The sequence below is a fragment of the Nicotiana sylvestris genome, chromosome 8 (assembly GCF_000393655.2).
Source record: "Nicotiana sylvestris chromosome 8, ASM39365v2, whole genome shotgun sequence".
Lineage (NCBI taxonomy): Eukaryota > Viridiplantae > Streptophyta > Magnoliopsida > Solanales > Solanaceae > Nicotiana > Nicotiana sylvestris.
Genome location: NC_091064.1, coordinates 26,808,237 through 26,823,314, shown reverse-complemented (window position 1 = coordinate 26,823,314; position 15,078 = coordinate 26,808,237). Strand labels below are relative to the sequence as shown.

The window sequence follows — 15,078 nt, the reverse complement described above, 5'->3', positions numbered from 1 at the left end:
ATTCCCCGGCACCGGGAAACAGAAGGTTGCAACAAGAGGTCACAGCACAAACTCAAGTGCATGTGTCAAAAAGAAGAAAATCACCGGAAAAAATGCAAGCAAACAAGAAAGCAAGGCAACAAGAAAAATTGCAGTATAGCTTAGCTTCTTGTTTTCTTTTAAGCACGTTGTAACAAGGAGATCGGTAAGCAGTAGTAATAGCATGCAACAACAGTAACAGTGCAGTCCAACGGTAGTCCCAGCTACCAAAGTTTCCGAACTACATTGACCTGATTCCTGTTTAGCCCAGGATATGTAGGAAACCTTTGAAGCAAAGGTTCGGTCAAATCTTTTTCAAAAAAATGCTTCAACGGAGTACTCGGATGGGCAAAAATCGCTCGCTTTATCTTTGCACGAAAACCCTTCGTGTCTCCGGGCAAAGAGGGGCAGCTGTAAGCACGTGATTTTTGCCCTATATGAGAATTACTCCCAAAAAATTCAAAAATAAAATGATTTTTCTTTGGTGTACAATTTTGTGATATTTTGAAGAATTATTTGTATTTGTCTGTGCGTGTTTATTCGCTAAATTAATAAAAAATACAAAAATATGTCGCATTTTGCATGTAGGATTTAATTCTACAATTGTTAGTAATTAAAATTGTTTTACAAAAATTAAAAATTACAAAAATAGGCATCATTTGCATTTTTAGCATTTAATGTCCAAATATACAATTTTATGCTTAATTAATACTTAATTGTGTGTTAATTGTTATTGGGAGTTAATTTGCGCCTTTATAACTTAATTTAGTTCTTAATAATAGTTTAAGTATTTTTATAATTTAGTTTTAGAAAAAATAAAAGAAGAAAAGAGAGCGAAAATATAAAGAAAGTCGGAATTAGGCCTCTTCTTCAATTTCAAGACATAGGCCCAAAAAATGGCCCAATCTTCCCTACGACCCAGTCCATTTCGAACTGGGTCGACCCAGTCCATAACCCAAAAGACCCAATACCCCTATCTTGCATTTCAAAGACACAAAAAAAAAAAAAAAAAAAAAACCAAAAACCCTAAAAATGACCTAAGTCATCCGCCCCCCCCCTTCTTCTTCTTCTTTTCTTCTTTCTTCTCCAAACTCTAAAACACACATCCATGGCTGCCATGGCTAAGCTCCAGCAGCTTAATCTCCTTCGACACAAGCGCACACACCACCAAGAAGCCCATCTTCTCCATGTCAAGCTCAAAAGGCTCGTCCATGGCTGCGTCTTCGTCGTCAACCCATCGCCATGTTTGTTGCTTTTTCTTGCTGCCTCTGCGTCGTCCATGGCTTCCCGAACTGCTGCTCCATTTTCTCCATAAGCTGCTGAACGCAGCAGCAGTAGACGACCAGCTGCTGCCCGTGTCCAGCTGCGACGAGCAGCCATGGCTGTCCGCGACGCTGCCGCTGCTCCTCCTTCCTCCGCCGCTGCTTCTACTTCTTCTTCGTCTTCGTCGTCCTTCGTTCGAGCTTTGGTCGAGGCTTGGACAGATTTGTTTACAATCAAAGTTCGTCGTTGATTCATCTCCGGTTAGTTGTTTTTGAGTTTTATTTTTGTTCATATTTTGTTTGATATTTTCCGGATCCAAAATCGTTAAATGATTTAATCCTTGTTTTGTTCGTTGTTCATCTTTGAAATAATTTTCTATTGTGTTCATGTTGTTTGTTAAATTAATTTTCAGATTTCAAAATAGAAGTTTAATTAGTTGTTTTCATGTTTATTTCATGTTTGTATTATTGTTTAAGTAAGTATTTGTTAGTTTGATGTTTGTTAGATTCAAATTGAAATTTAATCAACTATTTCTTCAATTTGTTTCATGTGTTTATGTATTGTTAGAAATTGTTAATATTGTTAAGTTCAAGTTTAAGTTCATAATTGTTTCTTCGTCGATCTTGTTATTTGTTTAAAGAATTTAGTTGTATTAAAGGAATATATTGTTTTAATCGTTTAATCCGTCATGTTTGTTGTCTTAAAATAGATTCATTCATGTTCATACTTTGTTTGGATGATCTTGAATCCGAATTTTGTATAGTTTGATTTCTTGTTTACCATTTATGATTATTGCTTGAATTGTTCTCATAATCTTGTTTTAAGTTTAATATAAGAATTGTTTGTTGTAATGTTGTTAGAGTTGATTTTAAGTTCAATATGATTGAATTTAGAAATCTTCATACTTTGATTGTTGTTGTTGTTGAATCCGAAAATAGGATTGTTTGTTGCTAAAATATTGTTCAATCAAATTTTAGTTGTTCTTTGTTGTTCAATTCGTGTTCATGTGATTTGTTGTTGAAATGTTGTTAAAATCGTGTTCATGTGATATTGTTGTTATGATGTTCATCCATGTTCATATTGTTGTTTGAACATTGTTAGAAATTGATCATATTGTCTATATTTTGGTTAAGTTTGATTAATTGATGTGTTATAGCTGATGGGTAGTTTGGTAAATTTGTAGTACGTTCAGGGGTAGTTTGGTAATTTCAGTAAGGTCGGAAGGGGTAGTTTAGGAATTGTACATTTTGAAATTGTTTATTTGAAGCATGGGGGACAAAATGAAATGGGGTGGGTTGTGATATGATTATTTAATATAAAGGGGGGACAAGATTTAAATTAAAGGGGAATCTTGCATTATTTTAAATAAAGCATGGGGGACAAAATATAATGGGGTGGTGTGATATGTTTATTTAATGTAATGGGGATGAGTGGAAAGATAATGGGTTGGGTAGAGAAAAAGTATTGATTTAATTGATTAAAAGATTTATGGGATGGGATTATATATATGGGAAGTCTTGAAGACAAATGAGAAAGAAGAAGAATACAGATAGAGAGAAAAAAACGGACAGAGAATAGAAGAGAGAAAAAATTCCGAAAAATATTTAAGTTTTCAAAATAAAAATAAAACTAAAAAAAAAATCTACTGCTTTCTTTCTTTGTTAGAAATTAGTATTAATGGTTGTTGTTTTATTTAAAGCTTAAAGCTTTTGTTTTTGGGATTACTACTCCACTGGTCTGTTACTGGGTTGTTACTGTTGCTGGGCAGTTGTTGCTATTGTACTGTTATTATTGCTGCTGATTCTCATCATCATTTTCTTTTGCTTCCAATATCAGGTACATATCTGAAAATTCATGTCATGAAAAGTTTCAACATGGCAAGTAAATGAAGTTTGATTATAAGGATGTTTTCTACTCATTTAAATTTTATTAGTTTAAGTTTCAGTTTTGTTTTAGTTGGTTAATATAGTATTAAATCAATTGGTAGATTAGTTCTCTTTCTTAATAACAAATGGCTTAGTTATTTTAGGAACGCGATCAACTCATTTCTTTTAATATATGAAATAATGTCAATGATTTTTTACAAAATATAGAGTTAGTGTTTGCAAATATTCGCATAGGCAGAATATAAGAATTGGTTTATTTATCTCAAACCCAATCTTCGTAAGCAAAATTAACCAAACAATTATAACTTTGGACTAAAAACAAGTATATGATAAGGATATGGGATTTACAAGCACGAATTGCAACATTTTATGTCAAGGATATGTAGAAATAGAATTCGCATTAAATGTAACAATAAAAGTTCTGCAGAAACTATTAATTTGTTTATCAAATTAATTCTTTTTCCAGTTTTATATGCGATTCAATTTTTGGATATGTTAATGTTGTATCCACGATAAAAATGGTAGTATTTTTAGTTACATGTTGTTTGTTTCTTTTTCATATCATTAATTCTTTAAAATTTGAATAGTTTTGAGGTATATAATTCATACGCGTAAAATAAGACTTGTAGCAACGCCTAATAAATTTTGAATTCTTTGTCAAGAAATTTGGTGGCATCCCAATCGGATTTTCTCCACGATTCTTACATTTAAAATAGATAGATGCAATAAACATTTATGGAAAATCTATACTACTATTAAGAATCTTTTGCGTGATTAGGGATGCGTTCGCGTAACCTGATTATATTTCTAAAAGCAATTCGGATTATGCGTTCGCGCAACTTCGAACGAACATTTAATAAAAAAAGGGGCTCTTCGGAGAATATCAATATTAATTTCATATAACTCGAGATGTGCGGTTCAATATTTAATTATACAAGAGCGACGAACGTTCATAATTTTATTTTAGCACAATTTCGAACTTAAGTCTTTATTTTATATAATAAAAAATTTCCAAAAAAATAAATAAATAATAATTATTATATTGTGTATACGTACGCGTGACACGATTTTCACGTTAAAAAATATTAATATATAAAACGAATACACGTACGCGTGATTCGATTCGAAGAAGGGTTTTTAATTATAAACAATTTAAATAGAAGCGGTAACAATAAAATCATGCAATAAAAATGTATTTAATAAATCAAAATAATCAAGCCAAATATAACAGTTGAGCGACCGTGCTAGAACCACGGAACTCGGGAACGCCTAACACCTTCTCCCGGGTTAACAGAATTCCTTATCCGGATTTCTGGTTCGCAGAATAATAAACAGAGTCATATTCTCCTCGATTCAGGGATTAAAATTGGTGACTTGGGACGCCTTAAAATTCCCAGGTGGCGACTCTGAAACAAACAAACAAATCCCGTTTCGACTGTCCTTTAATTGGAGAAAACTCCCCACGCGCCCCGCGGGCGTGGCAAAAAGGAGGTGCGACACTGCTTGGCACCACCGTGCTGCACTATGTCCCTAAGGGCACATAAATGAGGATCATCATACTGCCGATCTCTGATACGCTCAAATAATGAAGAACGAGCGACAGTGCAAGCTAACACGCGGTTGGGATTAGAAACATCCAACCTCACAAACTGATTGGCTAAATCCTGAACATCCAAAGCAAGCGGTCTCTCACCGATCGGAATTTACGCAAAACTACCCATGCTGAGTGACTTCCTACTTAAAGGATCAGCCACTACATTGACCTTCCCCGGATGATATAGGATGGTAATATCATAGTCTTTCAATAGCTCCAACCACCTTCTCTGCCTCAAATTTAGCTACTTCTGCTTGAACAAGTACTGTAGATTCTTGTGATCCGTGAACACCTCACATGACACACCATATAAATAGTGCCTCCAAATCTTCAGCGCGTTAACAATGGCTGCTAACTCCAAATCATGAATTGGATAATTCTTCTCATGAATCTTCAACTATCGCGAAGCATAAGCAATGACCTTGCCATCCTTCATCAACGCCGCACCAAGTCCAATGCAAGACGCGTCACAATACACTGTATATGGCCCTGAACCTATGGGAAAAACCAACACTTGCGCCGTAGTCAAATCTGTCTTGAACTTCTAAAAGCTCGCCTCACACTCATCCGACGACCTGAAATGGGCACCCTTCTTGGTTAACCTGGTCATCAAGGCTGCAATAGATGAAAAGCTCTCTACAAACCGACGGTAATAGCCTGCCAAACCTAAGAAACTCCGAATCTCATTAGCTGATGGGGGTCTAGGCCAGTCTTTGACTGCCTCAATCTTCTTAGGGTTAACCTGAATACCCTTTGCTGATACAACATGACCCAAGAATGCAAGTGAACTCAACCAGAACTCACATTTTGAAAACTTAGCATATAACTGACTGTCTCTCAAAGTCTGAAGAACAACTCTTAGATGTTGCTCATGCTCTTCCCGGCTGTAGGAATAGATCAAAATATCATCAATGAAGACTATCACGAATGAATCCAAGTAAGTCTTGAATATTCGGTTCATCAAATTCATGAAAGCTGCTGGGGCATTTGTTAACCCGAATGACAAGACCAAGAACTCATAATGCCCGTACCGAGTGCGAAAAGTTGTCTTAGGGACATCGGATGCCCTAATCCTCAACTGATGGTAGCCAGATCTTAAGTAAATCTTCAAAAATACCTTGGCACCCTGAAGCTGATCAAACAAATCTTCAATCATCAGCAATGGATACTTGTTCTTGATTATAACCTTATTCAACTGCCGATAATCTATACACATCCTCATCGATCCTTCATTCTTCTTAACGAACAACACTAGCGCACCCCAAGGTGAGACACTAGGTCTAATAAAGCCCTTATCAAGCAAGTCTTGCAATTGCTCCTTCAATTCTTTCAACTCCGGCGGAGCCATACGGTAAGACAAAATAAAAATGGGCTGAGTGCCCAGAGCCAAATCAATGCAAAAGTCAATATCCCTATTGGGTGGCATACCTGGTAGGTCTGAATGAAATACCTCAGGAAACTCACGAACAACATGCACAGAATCTGTAGAAGGAACCTCGGCACTAGAATTACGAACTTTTGCCAAGTAAGCCAAACATCCATTATCAACCATACGCCGAGCCTTCATATATGAGATAACCATGCTGGTAGAATGACCAGGAGTCCCTCCCCACTCCAGACGAGGCAACCTCGGCAAGGCTAATGTCACAATCCTGGCATGACAGTCCAAGATAACGTGGTAAGGTGATAACCAGTTCATCCCCAATATGACAACAAAATCAACCATATCCAAAAGTAACAAATCTAATCGGGTCTCAAGACCCCCAATAACAACTATACATGAATGATGGACACGATATACCACAATAGAATCATCCACCGGTGTAGACTCATATACAGGAGCACTCAAGGAATCACTAGGCATGACCAAATACAGTGCAAAATAAAATGACACATAGGAGTATGTAGATCCTATATCAAATAGAACTGAAGCATCTCTACTACAAACCAAAACAGTACCTGTGATAACTGCATCGGAGGCCTCAGCCTCAGGACTGGCTGGAAGAGAATAACATCGGGGCTGGACCCCACCACTCTGAACTACATCTCTGGGATGGCCTCTTGCTGGCGGGCCTCCACCTCTAGCGGCCTGACCTCCACCTCTAATACTTTTACCTCCACCTCTAGCACCTCTACCTCCACCTATAGCTGGTTGAGCAGGCGGTGGAACACCCGGTGCCTAAACCATGGCACGGGAACCTTGATGCTGAGAGCTTCTCGGTGCTCGAGGGCAAAATCTAGTAATATGCCTTGTGTCGCCACAAGTATAACAAGTCCTTAGCTGCTGGTACTGACGACCTTGAAAACTCTGGAATGGAGGCGCATTGATAGGAGCTAGCGATGCATTGTAGGGTAACTGATCAGAACACTGCATATGAGAACCACGACCACCTGGGGCATCTGAGAAGCCTGTAGTGCTGAATGAAATGGCTTGGAGGGATGGCCCCTACCAAAAGATCCCTGCCCCAAGACAAGGCACCACTGAACCTGCCCGAATGACGAGGCCTCTTGTGAGACCCCTGACCACTCCCCTGTGATAGAACTATCTCAACTCTCCTAGCCATATTGGTCACATCCTGAAAAGAAATCTTGCTCCCCATCTTCTTATCCATCTGCAATCGAATAGGATGAACGAGTCCCTCAATGAACCTCCTTACTCTCTGTCTCTCAGTGGGAATTATAAGAAGAGCATGACGGGCCAAGTCAATAAATCTGGTCTCGTATTGAGTGACAGTCACAGAACCCCGCTGGAGACGCTTAAACTGCCTCTGATAGTTTTCCCTCTGAGTGATAGGAATAAACTTCTCCATAAATAGCTAAGAGAACTGATCCCAAGTCAAATCCGGTGACTATCTGGTCTAGCCAAACAATAATCTCTCCACCAAGTCTTGGCAGATCCAGAGAGACGAAAAGCAGCAAAGTCGACCCCATTGGTCTCCACTATCCCCATGTTCTGTAAAACCTCATAACAACTGTCCATATAATCCTGGGGATCCTTAGAAGATGTACCACCAAAAGTGGTAGTAAAAATCTTGGTGAACCTGTCCAATCTCCACAAGGCATCAGCAGACATAGCTGGCCCCTCACCAGTTTGTGCCACAACACTTGGCTGAGCTACCCCAACTGGCAGAGCTGCTAGAGTCTGAAACTGGGGAGCCATCTGCTACGGAGTGCTAGTAGCGGGAGTCTGTATTCCTCCCCTATACTCAGAGACCGCTGGTGATACAAGAATCAAGTCTGCATGGGCGACACTCCCATAAGGCCCACTAGATGGACCAGAGCATCCTGAAGTACTGGGGTGACGATGAACCCCTCTAGGACCTGAGCTGGTCCTGCTAGAACTTTTTGGGCTGGAACCTCATCGTCAAACTCAACCAGAGGCTCCATCGCGGGTGCTGCTGCTCAATTGCCTCTGCCTCGGGCCCTAGCACGACCTCGGCCTCTGCCCCTCGCATGAGCTACTACTGGCGGCGTGGGCTATCGGTCAACTGATGAAGCAGTACGTGATGTTTAGCTTAAAGTATATATATTTTTATGTATATCGTCTTATATCTTATTCTTGTTTCGTGAATTTGGGATATTAAATGTTATGAATTATATTGATTTGAAGTGTTTTTACTTGTAGGAATGATCGGGAGATGCACCTTGGAGCAAAAAGACACGCAAGAAACATTGGGGAGCAAGAACATCTCAGAATTCTTCATCTTTTCTAGTATTTTTCAATTAATCAAAACTTATGCAATTGTTTGATTACATCACGAGTGGCTAAACACCCATTGTTCTGGAATTGTGATTTAGCCATGAATATTGTTGTTTAACGTTGACTTGACCTTGATTATAATTCACCAATATATGGTTGTTTCTTCAATTCTGTGTTTAATTGCTTAATTGTCTGGCCAGCAGTTAGGTTCTATTTACTATCTATGCTATGCTTGGGAAAGCCATGTTTAGATTAGAGAAGAATTGAAGAGACCATGATCTTAACCCTTAGGGGGAGCGAATTTGTGGTTAGGATAGGAATATACCTAGTCACCGTGCTTAATTAAATATCTTGATCTTAATGCGTTCTTAATAGATTGATTTCATAGGAATATAGGCATTAACCTATTGAGAATAGGTGAGTAGTACTTCGGGAGAAGGCTATGAGAGCATTTATCGATTAATTAGAAACCATGAGTTTATATGAAAGGGAGAGTTAATTAGAACACAATACGAATGGTAAATCTATCACAACTCTGGAATATTTGTCTCTACTGAATACACAACAATCAACTTGTTACTTGATAACTTTGTTATTATTTAGAATTGTAGTATAATATAATCATATTATTGGACTTTGATTTTAGCTGGATTGAATAACAATTTTAGTGATTTAGTGAGTAGTTTACACAAGTCTCTATGGGTTCGACACTCAACTTATCATTATATTACTTATCGACCACGTATACTTGCGTGTGCGTTTGGGAGCAACAAGTTTTTGGCGTCGTTGCCGGGGACTTGAATATTAGCTGCTTGCTAGTTTTTACTTTAATTGTCTATTTCATCAAGTCTAACATTACTTGATTGTTGCTCGGATTTCAGGAACTTTGATTGAATGCGTAGGGTCAGGAGCCAAGACCGACTTAAAGGCTTTGATCTTAAACCTGAGAGAACATTTTACAGGAGGTTGAGGGAAGCAAGGGACACGAACAATATTCAGGCACTTGTTCAATTTCTTGTGGACATGGTAGAGGAGAAACCCATAGTTGTTCAGGAGGTGGCGATGCCCAGCATTGCTAATGTCACCTCCAGTATAGTGAAGCCCAGGATCACTGGGCACTTTGAACTGAAACAGAACATGATCCAGCTGCTTCATGCAAACGGGCAATTTATGGGTCTTCCACACGAGGATCCACATCAGCATATTCTGAACTTCTTGGAGATTAGTGATACTTACACCAGTAACAGGGTCACTCCAGATTATGTGAGTCTTACATTTTTTTCCATTCTCTCTGTTGGGCGAGGCTAAGCGATGGCTAAAAGCAGAACCAGCTAATTCAATTACAACATGGAATGATTTGGCAAGAAAATTTCTAGCAAGGTTCTTCCCTTCAGGCAAAACTGCAAAGATCAGAAGTGAGATAGTTGCCTTCAAACAGAAAGCGGGAGAATCTTTATACTCAGCTTGGGAAAGGTTCAAGGGGCTACTCAGAGACTGTCCTCATCACAATCAGATGAATGAAGTGTTAGCTCACACTTTCATAGAAGGGCTACATTTTGAAACAAAGATCGTGGTAGATTCTGCAGCTGGGGGTCAAGTGTTGGAGAAAAGCTTTGACGAGATATATGCATTATTGAACAAATTCTCCAAGAGCAATCCGGATTGGCAAGGAGAGATAGGAAGACACACAGTGCAAAAGTCTACGGGGGTTCTTGAGTTAGATGTCGTCTCAGCATTATCAGCACAGATTTCTACACTGACCAATCAAGTCAACCAGATGAACTTGAGTATCAACAAGCAACAGGTACAACAGGTTCAAGGTTTTTGTGAAATATGTAGAGAGGGGCACACGAGCGGCATATGCCCCGTAAATCCAGAGTCTGTTTGCTTTGTGGGTAATTCAAATAGGGGTCAAACAAACCAATATGGGAACACTTACAATCCTAACTGGACGAACCACCCAGACTTCTCTTGGGGTGGAAACTAGGGCACTCAGAATCAATACAGGCCTCAAGCACCTCAACAACAATATCACCACCTCAGATTTAATAACAAGCGAGTCCTACAAGTCACCTTGAAGACATGTTGAAAAAAGTGATGGCTGAACAGCAAGCCCTCTCTCAGAAAGTGATGGTTGAACAGCAAGCCCTCGCCACAACAGTGAGAAATTTGGAGCGTCAAATGGGACAGCTTGCCAGTACTCAAAACACTAGACCACCTGGAGCTCTTCCAAGTGACATTGAAGCAAATCCTAGGGCGGCCATTCATGCCGTGTCGTTAAGGAATAGTAGAACTAGAGGAAGTTCTTTCTAAAAAAAGGAAATAGGTGACTTTTAATGAGAGGCCAACCACTATAGAATCAATATCAGAGAAAGCTAAGGATCCCGAAAAGCCAGCTGGAGAGGCGGTGGTTGAGCAACCCCCACAATGGGTTGCAAGGCCACCACCTCCATTCCCTCAAAGATTGTAGAAATTAAGAGACAATGCCGCATATAAAACATTTCTTGATATCTTGAGGCAGGTGCAGATTAATATTCCATTGGTTGACATCTTACAAGAAGTACCCAAATATGCAAAGTACATCAAGGATATTGTGGCAAATAAAAGGAGGCTAACCGAGTTCAAGACTGTGGCACTCACTGAGGAGTGCAGTTCCAGAATTCAAGGCAAGTTACCTCAGAAATTGAAGGATTCGGGTAGTTTCACTATCCAAATCTCGATTGGTAAACATGATGTTGGGTGAGCTTTATGTGATCTTGGAGCCAGCATCAATTTGATGCCGCTATCTGTGTTCAGACATTTGGGGTTGGGTGAGCTACGCCCAACAACAGTTATCTTACAGTTAGCTGATTGCTCCCTTGCTCATCTTGAGGGAGTGATTGAAGATGGTCTAGTTCAAGTGGGTTCCTTCATATTCCCTGCCGATTTCATTATCTTGGATTACGAGCCTGATCAGGAAGTCCCATTTATTTTGGGGCATCCATTCTTAGCCATGGGCTGAGCTATTATAGATGTCTACGAATGAAGGATGACGATGAGAGTGGGTGATCGAGTGGAGCTCTTTAATGTTTATAGAGAACTCAAGTTACCAACCCACTATGAAGAGTTATCCATGATCTCTGTGGTGGAGAGTGATGCCACACTGTTAGTACCCTATATGAGCCCTGCAAATCCTGTTGAACGAGTGTTGATTGGGGATGTAGAAAATAGTGAAGATGAAATAATAGGAGAAATTGAGCAAGTACTGGATATATCCTGCAGTTATGTACATGGGTTTAAAAAATTTGAAGAGTTGGACAGGCCTGCTACTCTGACCCTTCCCAGGCCATCTATTGAAGAAACTCCGAAGCTAGAACTCAAGCCACTCCCAGCACATCTGCGCTATGCTTATTTGGGGAACTCTGAGACATTGCCCGTGATTATTTCGTCCAGCTTGACCAGAACTCAAGAAGAAAAATTGCTCAGAGTACTTTGTGAGCATAAAAAGGCCATTGGGTGGACTATAGCTGACATCAAGGGTATTAGTCCATCGTTTTGCATGCATAAAATCTTTTTAGAGGACGGTCACCGCCCCAGTGTAGAGTAGCAAAGGAGATTAAATCCCATTATGAAAGAGGTGGTGAAAAAGGAAGTAATCAAGTTGCTCGATACAGGTATCATTTTCCCTATTTCTGATAGCAACTGGGTAAGCCCGGTTCAATGTGTGCCCAAAAAGGGAGGTATGACTGTAGTTGAGAACGAAAAGAATGAGCTAATCCCCACTCGCACTGTTACGGAATGGAGAGTCTGCATTGATTATAGAAGGCTCAACAAGGCAACTCGCAAGGACCACTTCCCACTTCCATTCATCAACCAAATGCTAGACAGGTTAGCCGGGCATGAATATTATTGCTTCCTTGATGGTTATTCGGGATACAATCAGATCGTCATATTCCCAGAGGATCAGGAGAAGACTACTTTTACTTGTCCTTATGGAACTTTCGCCTTCAAGCGAATGTCGTTTGGTCTTTGTAATGCACCAGCCACTTTCTAGAGGTGCATGATGGCTATTTTCACCGACATGGTGGAAAAATTCATGGAAATGTTTATGGATGATTTTTCAATTTTTGGGTCTTCTTATGATGATTGCTTGAGGAATTTAAGCAAGGTGCTAGCCCGTTGTGAAGAAACAAATCAGGTACTGAATTGGGAAAAGTGTCATTTTATGGTACAAGAAGGCATCGTGTTGGGTCACAGGGTATCTAGGAGCGGAATTGAAGTTGATAAGGCGAAGGTGGAGGCAGTTGAAAAATTACCTCCACCTGTTTCAGTGAAAGGTGTTCGGAGTTTCTTGGGACACGCGGGTTTCTATCGGCGCTTTATTAAAAAAAATTCGAAAATTTCTAATCCTCTGTGCAGGCTGCTTGAAAAAGATGTAACTTTCAACTTTGATGATGTTTGCCTCAAGGAATTTGAAGAACTTAAAAAGAAGTTGGTGACTGCTCCCATTATTGTGGCAGCTGACTGATCTTTACCATTTGAACTTATGTGTGATGCGAGTGACCTTGCTATTGGGGCAGTGCTAGGCCAGAGGAAGGACAAGGTGTTTTATTCCATCTACTATGCAAGTAAGACTCTTGATAATGCACAACTGAATTACACCACCACTGAGAAAGAGTTGTTAGCTGTAGTGTGGGCCTTTGAGAAATTTCGGGCGTACTTGGTGGGAACGAAAGTCATAGTCCATACCGATCATGCAGCAATCAGGTATTTGTTTACAAAAAAGGGATCTAAGGCTAGATTGATGCGTTGGGTTTTATTGTTGCTGGAATTTGATGTGGAAATACGAGACCGAAAAGGGACAGAAAACCAAGTAGCTGACCATCTGTCAAGGTTGGAAAATCACGATCACGTGGAGTAGGGTGGCCAAATTAAAGAAGTCTTTCCTGATGAGCAACTTTTTGCTATAACCCAAGACCCTCCCCCATGGTACGCAGACTATATGAATTATCTTGTGAGTGGGGTACTTCCTCCCGAAATCCAATCTGAAGCTAGAAAGAGGTTCTTACATGATATGAACTTCTACTACTGGGATGAGCCCTATTTTTATAAGCAATGTGCCGATCAGTTGATGAGGCGATGCATTCCTGAAAATGAGGTGGAATTAGTGTTGTATGATTGTCATGCATCCCCTTATGGGGGCCATCATGGAGGAGATAGAACAGCTGCAAAGGTGCTATAATCCGGTCTCTTTTGGCCGACTTTATTCAAGGATGCCCATGCATTCGTTAAGAAATGTGACCAATGTCAGAGAATGGGTACAATCACAAGGACGCATGAGATGCCTTTAAATAACATTCTAGAAGTTGAGTTTTTTTATGTGTGGGGGATAGATTTTATGGGGCCATTTCCACCGTCCAGAGGAAACAAATACATTTTGCTAGCAATTGACTACGTGTCAAAATGGGTGGAGGCAATTGCTTTGCCAACGAATGATGCCATGGTGGTAACTGCTTTTGTGAAAAAAGAACATATTCTCGAGATTTGGGACTCCACATGCCTTAATTAGTGATGAAAGGACTCATTTTTGCAATAGATTGTTGAATAACCTTCTAGCTAAATATGGAGTTCGCCACAAAGTTGCTACAGCATATCATCCTCAAACAAGTGGGCAAGCTGAGGTGTCAAACAGAGAAATCAAGCAAATATTGGAGAAAACAATGAGTGTGAATAGGAAGGATTGGGCTGCAAAGTTGGATAATGCCATATGGGCATATAGGACTGCATATAAAATGCCAATTGGAGCATCTCCTTACAAGCTGGTTTATGGGAAGGCATGTCACTTGCCCGTTGAGCTTGAACACAAGACATACTAGGCCATTAAGAAGCTGAACATGGACCTTGAGGCCGCAGGTGAGACAAGACTTATGCAGTTGAATGAGTTAGACGAGTTCAGGCTGCACTCTTATGAAAATGCTAAGCTATATAAAGAAAAGACAAAAAGATGGCATGACAAGCATATCAAGCCGTGTCACTTTGAGCCAGGCCAACAGGTCTTATTATTCAATTCTAGACTATGACTATTCCCTAGGAAGATAAAGTCGAGATGGTCAGGTCCTTTTGAGGTGGTGAGAGTCACTCCCTATGGTGCAATCGAGCTGCGAGCTTTAAATGGTGAGAGGAAATTCTTGGTGAATGGTCATAGAGTGAAGCATTATTGGGGAGGAATGATTAATCGTGAGAAGACCAAGGTTGTACTCGCTGATGAGTAAGCGAGACTCTGTGTCGTGCCGCGACATTAAATCAGACGCTTGTTAGGAGGCAACCCAATTTTTATTTGCTTTCCTAGTTTAACGTCTTACTTTTTATTTTTAAGATAGGTAGAGTATTGTAATTTCTTTATAGGTATAGAAATTCTAGAGGTAATGGTGTAGGACGTGTAAATTGGGTATATATAAGGCTCGGGGGATCGGGATGTTTATTCAAAAAACAAAAATCAGCATAAACAGCGCCCAGGTTAGCGCCCAGCGCTTCCTGGGGCGCCCGAACCAGTGTTCCAAGTAAACCTTAGCGCCAGGCAGGGCGCCAGGCAGGGCGCCAGGCAGGGCGCCAGGCGCCCAGTTGGGGGATCAGGATAC

At 40.2% G+C, this 15,078-nt stretch overlaps 1 protein-coding gene and 1 non-coding gene across 2 annotated transcripts; both read right to left on the bottom strand.

Annotated features, from left to right (window-relative positions):
* Positions 1-5,305: 5,305 nt before the first annotated feature.
* Positions 5,306-7,571, bottom strand: LOC138874816 (uncharacterized). Its single transcript, XM_070153601.1, has 3 exons — positions 7,153-7,571; positions 5,879-6,413; positions 5,306-5,503 (listed from the first exon to the last, which is right to left on the bottom strand). Exons 1-3 carry the CDS (start codon positions 7,569-7,571, stop codon positions 5,306-5,308), a joined length of 1,152 nt encoding a protein of 383 aa, XP_070009702.1.
* A 2,295-nt stretch (positions 7,572-9,866) lies between these two features.
* LOC138876617 (small nucleolar RNA R71) lies at positions 9,867-9,971 on the bottom strand. The gene has a single exon (XR_011401962.1). It is a non-coding gene; the product is annotated as a small nucleolar RNA R71 (small nucleolar RNA).
* Positions 9,972-15,078: the final 5,107 nt, after the last annotated feature.